Source organism: Notothenia rossii, assembly GCF_949606895.1.
Source record: "Notothenia rossii genome assembly, chromosome: 3".
NCBI classification, from domain to species: domain Eukaryota; kingdom Metazoa; phylum Chordata; class Actinopteri; order Perciformes; family Nototheniidae; genus Notothenia; species Notothenia rossii.
In genome coordinates, this window is record NC_136901.1 from 43,121,477 (window position 1) to 43,134,773 (window position 13,297).

At 48.0% G+C, this 13,297-nt stretch overlaps 1 protein-coding gene across 1 annotated transcript; it reads right to left on the bottom strand.

Annotated features, from left to right (window-relative positions):
- Positions 1–11,400: 11,400 nt before the first annotated feature.
- Positions 11,401–12,944, bottom strand: LOC307034263 (low affinity immunoglobulin gamma Fc region receptor II-like). Its single transcript, XM_079673017.1, has 4 exons — positions 12,822–12,944; positions 12,442–12,696; positions 11,777–12,025; positions 11,401–11,690 (listed from the first exon to the last, which is right to left on the bottom strand). Exons 1-4 carry the CDS (start codon positions 12,895–12,897, stop codon positions 11,542–11,544), a joined length of 729 nt encoding a protein of 242 aa, XP_079529143.1. The 5' UTR covers positions 12,898–12,944; the 3' UTR covers positions 11,401–11,541.
- Positions 12,945–13,297: the final 353 nt, after the last annotated feature.

Here is a 13,297-nt window from a genome sequence, read left to right on the forward strand (position 1 = left end):
TGTTGGCTTTCACCTCTCTGATGATGTTGGTCATATCAGACTGGGTGAGCCTGCACCCCCGGAGCTTTGATGCAGACAAGTACCTCAGGAAATGGTTCACAGTCTTCAGGAACAACAGCGATGTTGTGACTGTCCGGCCCGACTCTGAAATATACTTGCTCCAGCCACGGACCCTCTTTGTGTCTTTTAGAAACAGCCAGTCTGACAGCCGGTCAAAACCATGGGCCATGAATACTATGAAGTTCTTTATCCGGCTGACATTGGACATACAATTCTCTTTCCGTTTTACTGTCGGTGCAAGACCCTCACAATGACCTCTGTATGTCTGAATGTACGTGTCCATGCTTTTAGGCAACGTGATTTCACGCATGGTATTCCGCAGTCCCTTCCCAGTGCACCATTGATTTTGGGAAGAGGGCCAGTCCTTAGCCAGATTAGCTTTCAGCTTATTGGAGACAGACGCACGGGTCTTCTGGCATACAGGGGTCTCACTACAGGAGGCTTCTACGGACCGCATGACAGTCTGCATCGGGGTCTTGCTTCCGGAGGCTTCTGGGGACCGCATCACAGACTTGAGAGGGATCTCACTCGCAGAGGCTTCTATGGACCGCATGACAGTCTTCACTGGGGTCTCACTACCGGAGGCTTCTGGGGACCACATGACAGTCTTCACTGGGGTCTTGCTTCCGGAGGCTTCTGGGGACCGCATCACAGACTTGAGAGGGGTCTCTCTACCGGAGGCTTTGTCGGACCGCATGACAGTCTTCACCGGGGTCTTGCTTCCGGAGGCTTCTGGGGACCGCATGACAGTCTTCACCGGGGTCTCACTACCGGAGGCTTTGTCGGACCGCATGACAGTCTTCACCGGGGTCTTGCTTCCGGAGGCTTCTGGGGACCGCATCACAGACTTGAGGGGGGTCTCACTCGCAGAGGCTTCTATGGACCGCATGACAGTCTTCACCGGGGTCTTGAGAGGGGTATTGCTGCCGGAGGCTACTGAGTTCATGTCGGGGGTACTTGGGATTGCTACGCCCTTAAATCGTATACATTCTTCGTCTTCCTCAAGCAGAGCAGCAGTGGCATTCTGCTTCCTGGGTTTTAGACCCTGTTTTAGCCTGGAGCGCAGGGTCTTCACCTCATCAATGAGGGCATCCTTCTGAGCCCTCAATGCCACATTGTCCAGCCTCACCTGCATGCAGTCCTCTTCGTCACACTCGGTATGTGGGGAGAAGGGTGGAGGGTGCACCGGGTATTCCTCCTCATTGTCTATATCCAATGATGTAGCCATTCCAATGATGGGATTAGTCTCTCGGAGGTCATGGAGCAACTGCAGGGCCACACTATGCTTCAGCCTTGCCATGACCTGATGTGCCTCATCTCGGGAGAACTCAGGGTGGTCACGAGTTACATGACGGTGTAGTTTCCTCCCAGCATACGAACACCCTGTGATGGGACAGGGTTTGGTCCGAACATTTATTCTACCACTGGCCATTTTAAGAATGATGCCTCTTTCATCCAGGTTCCGCACTGCATGTTTGTGCTTAAGGTGCTTATTCAAAGCCAGATAGCGGAGGCTGCACACCGGGCATTCGGTCAACATCCTTCCAAAAACACACACAATGAATTCTATTTAAATGGTTTTCTGTTTCTCCGTTTATATGCGTTAGCCAACTGCTGATTGCAACCATGGGTCCGATGCTTCAATGCAGGGAACACGGACCAAGGGGAGGACTTGGGTTACCACCTGGTTAAAATGGTCCCACCTCCGCACCAACGCGACTGGCGATGGGTCCGATACATTGATTGTTTTTTGTTTCATGGTTCTGCCACGAACTCACAAGACAGTTTTGGGTACAAAACGTGGGGGTAACAGTACCTCCGGGCGCTCCGTCCCGCTCCGGCTTTCGCCGCAGCGGGGGGAGGAGGCATTGAACCCCTCGCACCTGCCCCCGGAGGAGGCAGGGGAGTCAGGTACCCGGAGGCGCACGGTGGACGGCCAGGGCGAGACCGCCACACCGCACTGGAGTCAGAGTTCCGAGTTTTTCGAGCCAGGTCCCGGTGAAACGCAGTACGGAGCACCCGGCAGGAACCTCCAGCAGACCCCCCCGCGCGGTTCCCTCGTCCCTCGGAAGAGGCGGAGAGGTGGGTGTTTTTCATCTGCTGGCGGACTGCCGGGGAGAACGTGCTGCTTGGGAGCCAGGCTCAGAGTTAGTGGAAGTGAGAGCCCGTGCACCTGCCTTTTACAGCAGGCACGCGCTGGTATCGGGGTGGGGAGAGAAGGTAGATGCAGAGGCTGCAGAAACAGCCAGAGCCTTTCCCCTCTAACACACCCCTCATTTGGTTCATGAGCACTGGGCAGAGTCCCCTGTCAACTCTCCTTATATTCCTCCGGAGACCAGTTGGGAAATGGCAGCATCCCACTTCACCTGGTAGACCATATCGTTAAATGAGCTCAGTAATGTACTGCACAACATCACATGGGTAAAATGAGCTATATCATGCACTGCAAAATCACATTTGGTTTATTTCCAAAAAGCCTGGAAAAAACACATATCCATCATGTCCTGTAAAATATCATTATTTGTTTATGTCCGCTCCAGGATTACCCGTAGTTTGGATGAACCGACCGCCAAGCACCGGAAGCTGGACCCGGGGGAGGAGGCCCTCCGATGGCGGGTCAAAGTTGATGATACCGCAGCTGGCTGGACACTAGCCGTAGAAGAACACCTGGGCGGGACCAGGCATGTCCCTCTTTGCAGACAAGCATATGCGCTCCCAGGAGCAGAGTCAATCCCACAGTTTGGAGGAACCGACCGCCAAGCACCGGAAGCTGGACCCGGGGAGGAGGCCCTCCGATGGCGGGTCAAAGTTGATGATACCGCAGCTGGCTGGACACTAGCCGTAGAAGAACACCTGGGCGGGACCAGGCATGTCCCTCTTTGCAGACAAGCATATGCGCTCCCAGGAGCAGAGTCAATCCCACAGTTTGGAGGAACCGACCGCCAAGCACCGGAAGCTGGACCCGGGGAGGAGGCCCTCCGATGGCGGGTCAAAGTTGATGATACCGCAGCTGGCTGGACACTAGCCGTAGAAGAACACCTGGGCGGGACCAGGCATGTCCCTCTTTGCAGACAAGCATATGCGCTCCCAGGAGCAGAGTCAATCCCACAGTTTGGAGGAACCGACCGCCAAGCACCGGAAGCTGGACCCGGGGAGGAGGCCCTCCGATGGCGGGTCAAAGTTGATGATACCGCAGCTGGCTGGACACTAGCCGTAGAAGAACACCTGGGCGGGACCAGGCATGTCCCTCTTTGCAGACAAGCATATGCGCTCCCAGGAGCAGAGTCAATCCCACAGTTTGGAGGAACCGACCGCCAAGCACCGGAAGCTGGACCCGGGGAGGAGGCCCTCCGATGGCGGGTCAAAGTTGATGATACCGCAGCTGGCTGGACACTAGCCGTAGAAGAACACCTGGGCGGGACCAGGCATGTCCCTCTTTGCAGACAAGCATATGTGCTCCCAGGAGCAGAGTCAATCCCACAGTTTGGAGGAACCGACCGCCAAGCACCGGAAGCTGGACCCGGGGAGGAGGCCCTCCGATGGCGGGTCAAATTTGATGATACCGCAGCTGGCTGGACACTAGCCGTAGAAGAACACCTGGGCGGGACCAGGCATGTCCCTCTTTGCAGACAAGCATATGCGCTCCCAGGAGCAGAGTCAATCCCACAGTTTGGAGGAACCGACTGCCAAGCACCGGAAGCTGGACCCGGGGAGGAGGCCCTCCGATGGCGGGTCAAAGTTGATGATACCGCAGCTGGCTGGACACTAGCCGTAGAAGAACACCTGGGCGGGACCAGGCATGTCCCTCTTTGCAGACAAGCATATGTGCTCCCAGGAGCAGAGTCAATCCCACAGTTTGGAGGAACCGACCGCCAAGCACCGGAAGCTGGACCCGGGGGAGGAGGCCCTCCGATGGCGGGTCAAATTTGATGATACCGCAGCTGGCTGGACACTAGCCGTAGAAGAACACCTGGGCGGGACCAGGCATGTCCCTCTTTGCAGACAAGCATATGTGCTCCCAGGAGCAGAGTCAAACCCGCAGTTTGGAAGAACCGACCGCCAGAGCACCGGCACGAAGCCGGGCCGGCGGAGGCCTTCCGATGGCGGGTCACGTTTGCCATTCGATCAATGTCTTTGCAGACAAGCATATATGTGGTTGTTACGCAGGATCAAATAGGTAGTTTGATGAAGTAGGGTCCTGTGCCCAGAGCAAGGCCAATTGCTGAATGCCGCAGCCGACTAAGGCCGCTATGCCACAGTGGAGGATGAGAGAAACAAGTGTTTGTTTTGCATTCCGCGGCAAAGAGGGGAGGTGGAACTTCCACCCCGCTACGGAACCTGTGGTGGGACCCCTGAGTCAGACGGTTCGTCTTGGAAACGCTTCATATCGGTCGGCCTGGGAGGTAAGAGACACGCAGGGTAACGGACACGCAGGGTTACCCCCACGCAGCCCACGCAACACGGAGGAGGCAGGGGAGTCTGGTACCCGGAGGCGCATGGCCGCAACACCGCACTGGAGTCAGGGTTTCGAGTTTTTCGAGCCAGGTCCCAGTGAACGCAAGACTCCAGCAGGAGCCTCCAGCAGACCCCCCCGACGTTTCCCTCGTCCCTCCCGGCCATCAGAGTCGAACCCGCAGTTCGGAGGAACCGACCGCCAGAGCACCGGCACGAGGCCGGGCCGGCGGAGGCCCTCCGATGGCGGGTCGCGTTTGCCATTCGATCAGTGAGAAATCAGAAGAGGAAGGGGGAAGAAAAAAGACTAACTTGTCTTTTTGGAGAACCATCAAAAATGGGTGAAAATGAAAAAATGTATCCGAGAATAGTGCCCCATAAGGCGGGTAAAGTCCCCTGTCAACTCCCCTCACCTTCCTCCACACTCTGAAAAAGTCAGAGTTATTTTTTGGAGAACCATCAAAAATGGGTGAAAATTAAAAAATGTATCCGAGAATAGTGCCCCATAAGGCGGGTAAAGTCCCCTGTCAACTCCCCTCACCTTCCTCCACACTCTGAAAAAGTCAGAGTTATTTTTTGGAGTTCCATCAAAAATGGGTGAAAATGAAAAAATGTATCCGAGAATAGTGCCCCATAAGGCGGGTAAAGTCCCCTGTCAACTCCCCTCACCTTCCTCCACACTCTGAAAAAGTCAGAGTTATTTTTTGGAGTTCCATCAAAAATGGGTGAAAATGAAAAAATGTATCCGAGAATAGTGCCCCATAAGGCGGGTAAAGTCCCCTGTCAACTCCCCTCACCTTCCTCCACACTCTGAAAAAGTCAGAGTTATTTTTTGGAGAACCATCAAAAATGGGTGAAAATGAAAAAATGTATCCGAGAATAGTGCCCCATAAGGCGGGTAAAGTCCCCTGTCAACTCCCCTCACCTTCCTCCACACTCTGAAAAAGTCAGAGTTATTTTTTGGAGAACCATCAAAAAGGGCTAAAAGTGTTGAAATGTATCCGAGAATAGTGCCCCATAAGGCGGATTGAGTCCCCTGTCAACTCCCCTTACCTTCCTCCACACTCTGAAAAAGTCAGAGTTATTTTTTGGAGAACCATCAAAAAGGGCTAAAAGTGTTGAAATGTATCCGAGAATAGTGCCCCATAAGGCGGATAAAGTCCCCTGTCAACTCCCCTCACCTTCCTCCAGAGCCCAGTTCAAAAACTTTAAGTTTGGTAAGAACCATGCTGGGGGGTCTCCAGGCAACAAAATGTATCCGAGCCAAAGTGCACATACAGCGGATGAATTCCTCCATGAAGTTACACAGCCGTTTTTTTTCTGAGTCCTCTCAAAAACCGGGTTTCCGATTTCGTGCAGAAGGTAGCTTGTAAAACATGAACGGTTTTTTACAACGGAGGAGGGGAAGTCTGGATTCCCCTCTCCGTTGTACCTTGCAACGGGGGAGGGGAAAAGTGTTCGGCGCTTCGTCCCGAAGCGCCGAACACTTTTCCCCTTCTCCAATTTTCAGATCCCCTCTCCCATGTAATTTTAAAAGTTCATTTTTTGATTATTTTAACATATAATTGACCGTTTTCTTTCATTTTTTTTTCATTCCACGGGTGGGGGCCTATGGCAGGCTGCCTATGAGCTCCCAAATTTGGCCCGGATCATCCGGGATTTGTGGGATAAGCTCCATAAACTGACAAAGTCATCCAAACATGTCGCTTTTATAGCCCAAAGATATATCATGCAAATACATTAAAATAGTAAAAGGTACGATTGTGCTCGGCATTAATCGGAATTTGATTTATATAGCCCCCAAAAAATGATTAAAAATCATTTTCGTGGGGAAAAGTGTTAAAACGCCTGATTAAAGCATTTGCGGGACACCAGCGAGCTCCAGACTATGTGCATTGTGTCGGGGACCCTGGAGAACGATAAGACCCATCATTTAAATACAAAAAACACCATTAAAAGTCACTTTTAGGGGCAAAAAACAGCCTCTGTCCACTTCGTTAACAAACTGATGGGGAAATGGACAAAATCGTGATTAAAGCATTTTGCGGGACCCCAGCGACCTCCAGACTAGTTGCATTGTCTTGGGGACCCTCCACAAGGATAAGACCCATCATTTAAATACAAAAAACACCATTAAAAGTCACTTTTAAGGGCAAAAAACAGCCTCTGTCCACTTCGTTAACAAACTGATGGGGAAATGGACAAAATCGTGATTAAAGCATTTTGCGGGACCCCAGCGAGCTCCAGACTAGTTTCATTGTGTCGGGGACCCTGGAGAACGATAAGACCCATCATTTAAATACAAAAAACACCATTAAAAGTCACTTTTAGGGGCAAAAAACAGCCTCTGTCCACTTCGTTAACAAACTGATGGGCAAATGGACAAAAGTGTGATTAAAGCATTTGCGGGACCCCAGCGAGCTCCAGACTAGTTGCATTGTCTTGGGGACCCTCCACAAGGATAAGACCCATCATTTAAATACAAAAAACACCATTAAAAGTCACTTTTAAGGGCAAAAAACAGCCTCTGTCCACTTCGTTAACAAACTGATGGGGAAATGGACAAAATCGTGATTAAAGCATTTTGCGGGACCCCAGCGAGCTCCAGACTAGTTTCATTGTGTCGGGGACCCTGGAGAACGATAAGACCCATCATTTAAATACAAAAAACACCATTAAAAGTCACTTTTAGGGGCAAAAAACAGCCTCTGTCCACTTCGTTAACAAACTGATGGGCAAATGGACAAAAGTGTGATTAAAGCATTTGCGGGACCCCAGCGAGCTCCAGACTAGTTGCATTGTCTTGGGGACCCTCCACAAGGATAAGACCCATCATTTAAATACAAAAAACACCATTAAAAGTCACTTTTAAGGGCAAAAAACAGCCTCTGTCCACTTCGTTAACAAACTGATGGGGAAATGGACAAAATCGTGATTAAAGCATTTTGCGGGACCCCAGCGAGCTCCAGACTAGTTTCATTGTGTCGGGGACCCTGGAGAACGATAAGACCCATCATTTAAATACAAAAAACACCATTAAAAGTCACTTTTAGGGGCAAAAAACAGCCTCTGTCCACTTCGTTAACAAACTGATGGGCAAATGGACAAAAGTGTGATTAAAGCATTTGCGGGACCCCAGCGAGCTCCAGACTAGTTGCATTGTCTTGGGGACCCTCCACAAGGATAAGACCCATCATTTAAATACAAAAAACACCATTAAAAGTCACTTTTAAGGGCAAAAAACAGCCTCTGTCCACTTCGTTAACAAACTGATGGGGAAATGGACAAAATCGTGATTAAAGCATTTTGCGGGACCCCAGCGAGCTCCAGACTAGTTTCATTGTGTCGGGGACCCTGGAGAACGATAAGACCCATCATTTAAATACAAAAAACACCATTAAAAGTCACTTTTAGGGGCAAAAAACAGCCTCTGTCCACTTCGTTAACAAACTGATGGGCAAATGGACAAAAGTGTGATTAAAGCATTTGCGGGACCCCAGCGAGCTCCAGACTAGTTGCATTGTCTTGGGGACCCTCCACAAGGATAAGACCCATCATTTAAATACAAAAAACACCATTAAAAGTCACTTTTAAGGGCAAAAAACAGCCTCTGTCCACTTCGTTAACAAACTGATGGGGAAATGGACAAAATCGTGATTAAAGCATTTTGCGGGACCCCAGCGAGCTCCAGACTAGTTTCATTGTGTCGGGGACCCTGGAGAACGATAAGACCCATCATTTAAATACAAAAAACACCATTAAAAGTCACTTTTAGGGGCAAAAAACAGCCTCTGTCCACTTCGTTAAAAAACTGATGGGCAAATGGACAAAAGTGTGATTAAAGCATTTGCGGTACCCCAGCGAGCTCCAGACTAGTTGCATTGTCTTGGGGACCCTCCACAAGGATAAGACCCATCATTTAAATACAAAAAACACCATTAAAAGTCACTTTTAAGGGCAAAAAACAGCCTCTGTCCACTTCGTTAACAAACTGATGGGGAAATGGACAAAATCGTGATTAAAGCATTTTGCGGGACCCCAGCGAGCTCCAGACTAGTTTCATTGTGTCGGGGACCCTGGAGAACGATAAGACCCATCATTTAAATACAAAAAACACCATTAAAAGTCACTTTTAGGGGCAAAAAACAGCCTCTGTCCACTTCGTTAACAAACTGATGGGCAAATGGACAAAAGTGTGATTAAAGCATTTGCGGGACCCCAGCGAGCTCCAGACTAGTTGCATTGTCTTGGGGACCCTCCACAAGGATAAGACCCATCATTTAAATACAAAAAACACCATTAAAAGTCACTTTTAAGGGCAAAAAACAGCCTCTGTCCACTTCGTTAACAAACTGATGGGGAAATGGACAAAATCGTGATTAAAGCATTTTGCGGGACCCCAGCGAGCTCCAGACTAGTTTCATTGTGTCGGGGACCCTGGAGAACGATAAGACCCATCATTTAAATACAAAAAACACCATTAAAAGTCACTTTTAGGGGCAAAAAACAGCCTCTGTCCACTTCGTTAACAAACTGATGGGCAAATGGACAAAAGTGTGATTAAAGCATTTGCGGGACCCCAGCGAGCTCCAGACTAGTTGCATTGTCTTGGGGACCCTCCACAAGGATAAGACCCATCATTTAAATACAAAAAACACCATTAAAAGTCACTTTTAAGGGCAAAAAACAGCCTCTGTCCACTTCGTTAACAAACTGATGGGGAAATGGACAAAATCGTGATTAAAGCATTTTGCGGGACCCCAGCGAGCTCCAGACTAGTTTCATTGTGTCGGGGACCCAGGAGAACGATAAGACCCATCATTTAAATACAAAAAACACCATTAAAAGTCACTTTTAGGGGCAAAAAACAGCCTCTGTCCACTTCGTTAACAAACTGATGGGCAAATGGACAAAAGTGTGATTAAAGCATTTGCGGGACCCCAGCGAGCTCCAGACTAGTTGCATTGTCTTGGGGACCCTCCACAAGGATAAGACCCATCATTTAAATACAAAAAACACCATTAAAAGTCACTTTTAAGGGCAAAAAACAGCCTCTGTCCACTTCGTTAACAAACTGATGGGGAAATGGACAAAATCGTGATTAAAGCATTTTGCGGGACCCCAGCGAGCTCCAGACTAGTTTCATTGTGTCGGGGACCCTGGAGAACGATAAGACCCATCATTTAAATACAAAAAACACCATTAAAAGTCACTTTTAGGGGCAAAAAACAGCCTCTGTCCACTTCGTTAAAAAACTGATGGGCAAATGGACAAAAGTGTGATTAAAGCATTTGCGGTACCCCAGCGAGCTCCAGACTAGTTGCATTGTCTTGGGGACCCTCCACAATGATAAGACCCATCATTTAAATGCAAAACCCACCATTAAAAGTCACTTTTAGGGGCAAAAAACAGCCTCTGTCCACTTCGTTAACAAACTGATAGGCAAATGGACAGAAGGGGGAACACGGCCCAGCCGCTGCTCCGCTGCTCCAGACTATGTGCATTGTGTCGGGGAGCCAGGTCAAACCCCTCCATGCACACCGCCAGAACCAGAACCTCACGACCCTGGTGACCTTAAAGGTGTTTGTCTTTGTTTGTTTTTGTACTCCACATAGACAGGCAGGTGTTCAGCACCACGGACAGAGCCTGCCCGCTGCTGCTGCTGCTGCTGGAAGGTGGAACACTTTGAGTCTTTTTATTTTCTCTTTTCTCCCTGCTCCTGCACACACCTTTTGTTCCCCTCCTCTGCCTTACACATCCTCCCACGCTCGAGCACTCCTCACTCGGACTAAACCCCTCCATGCACACCGCCAGAACCAGAACCTCACGACCCTGGTGACCTTAAAGGTGTTGTCTTTGTTTGTTTTTGTATTCCACATAGACAGGCTGGGGTTCAGCACCACGCACAGAGCCTACCCGCTACCTCCAGGGCGCATCACCACATTTTACAAGCCAGGAAAGGTGCATGGATCCTGGGTAAACATTGATTAAGTGTTTTTAAATGTGTGGAACAGTGTTTTGTCACTTTCAAAACTCTCCTGTCATTGACCGGAGAATTTGGGTCGATGTTGTATTCAATCTGGCCATTAATATTCCAGTGAGACGAAGTACGTACATTGACCGGAGTGATCCCATGTTAATGTTGTCCAAATACCGGAACATTCCCTAACCCTAACCCTAACCCTAACCCTAACCCTCACACCAGATACTGACTGGTTTTCGGACCCCCCAGACCCCCCCAATAAAGCAAAAATGCATGTTTCAGAGTGGCCTTTTATTGTGGCCAGCCTAAGGCACACCTGTGCAATAATCATGCTGTCTAATCAGCATCTTGATATGCCACACCTGTGAGGTGGGATGGATTATCTCGTTAAAGGAGAAGTGCTCACTATCACAGATTTTTTCAGATTTGTTAACAATATTTGAGATAAATGGTTATTTTGTGCATATAGAAAATGTTTTAGATCTTTGAGTTCATCTCATGAAAAATGGGAGCCAAAACAAAAGTGTTGCGTTTATATTTTTGGTCAGTGTATATGATGTTTTGAACCCAAAACCAGTTTAGTTATTTTTGTTGACTGAAAACAAGTTGACATGATTTCTGTTCAAATAAACCGTTTTTTTTCTTTCAGTCTACAGTCTTGTTTCTCTGAGGCTCACAGCCTACCTTTGAGCTATAAGCCAAAGTTAGCATGCTAACAATCTAGCAGGTATTACCACGTTCAAACCTCACAATTATATTATATGCTATAAGTTACTTGTTTCTATAAATCCTCCTGAAGGCCTCTTTACATATGTATTCATTTATTTATACAGACATGTCTGAGAAGCTGAAAGTATCTGGAGGCTAAAATAAAACTCAGAACAACATACCCTCAGCTCGCCTTTTAAAATGAATGCATGCGTCAGTCAGTACCTCTGTGGTTTTTAACTTTGTCTTGAGTGTGAGGAAGTCTAACAGCTGCTGCTCGTACCATCATGAGACACAGAGAAGTTACACATCTCACACACAACCAGAGTTTACATGAGTTATTTCTGTGTGACCCTGAGTTTCCCACAATGCAGCAGTCCCACCAGCAGCAGCAGCAGAGCCACCATCACTACGGTGAACACAGTCCTTAAGACGAGGAGGATGTGAAGGGAGTGATCCGAGAAGGGACACGTCTCTCTTTGAACAGCTGCAAACACAACACAACATGAATATATATATAATCCAGAAGCTCAAGATATATCCCCAAATGTTAGCTTTAATGCAATATCTCACCTCTGACAGCCAGCCAGCTCTCTGGTGATTCTCCACCTTCAGAGATGCTGCACTTGTAGAGTCCTTCATCAGATTTAGAAACTCTTTGGATGGTGATGTTTCCTGTAGAGCTGCTCCTGATGAGGCGGCCATCTTTATAGAAGTCAGCTGACAGGATGGAGGAAGTGGTCGTCTTGTTCCTGCAGCTCAGAGTCACAGCGCTGCCCTCTCTCACAGGGAGGACGGGACTCTCCAGGATCACAGAGCCAGCTGAACAACATGGAGAAAACATGTGAGTTATGTAAGAACAATTTGAGAGAGGACAGAGATGACATCCTGAAATACTGTGAATGTAAATTTGAAAACATGCCTCCCTGAAAATATTGGAAAAAACAACATGATAAGTTAATCAGAATCTAAATTGTAACGTAAAGCAGTGTCTGCACAGAGGTGAATATTAATCACAGCGCTGCCCTCTCTCTCAGGCAGGACAGGACTATCCAGATCATTCAAAAAACTCTGTTATTGTAGTAAAACACTTGATTGCTCACTTTATTGGTGTTCGATTTGACACTCTATCCGTTAAATCTCTTCTGTTAGCTCTCTCATTGTCTTGTGTTGTTACATTTCTGAAGATAATTAAAGACATTTCATGCAATGTACTTATTATGAAGCCTTTAACCCACCATTGACAGAGATGGTGACACTATGGCTCCTTTCTCCTCCGTCAGCCTCACACCAGTAATCTCCACTATCTCCACTATAGGCTCTTTTAATGGTGCAGTATAGTACGGGGGTCCTCTCACTACAAGTGGAAATAAACTCCCCAGCATCCCTGATCCCTCTCAGCTGAGTGGAGCCGTCGAGACCCTCGCAGTGAAAGGAGACAGACTCCTGTTCAAGGAGCTGCAGTCGGGTTGGAACGATACGGAAAGCTGCTTCTGATTGAAAAACAAATATAAAAACTCACTGGAAAAGTCTGACATGAATCACGTATCAATGCAAATGCAGCCCGTAGTGATATTCCCTCTCAATGTGCACAGTTAGTGTAAAAAGTCCTGCTTACCGTTGTTCTGAACATGTGCACCGAGGATAATGAGCATCACTGAACAGACCAAGGAAGGAAACTGAGTATGAACCATTATCTCTTTTATTAGTTAGTCTGTAAACTGTAATAAGTCAAACTCACACGGTGTGAAGCAGAGAGCTGTGACCTCCATGTTGACTTCCTGCTGAATGGCTGAGCATCAGACTGAAATACATGCAGATGAACACCTCCTCTTCCTGTTCAGCTTGTTTCTGAACACACACGTGACACTGTGTGTTTCTGCTCAGTGCTGTGAGGCTGACCTGAAAGTATTCATGATTCTCAGTGTTTCAATGCTTTTGCAGAAACATGCCTACATGTGTTCTGTTGAATGGGTTGAATAAAAACTAATATGAAAATATAAAATGTTTTATCAAAGTTTGCAGGCAGTAATTGTTTATTTGGCAGGGACATTGGATATCAATTAACACTTAAAACAATAAATGTGTCAAGTG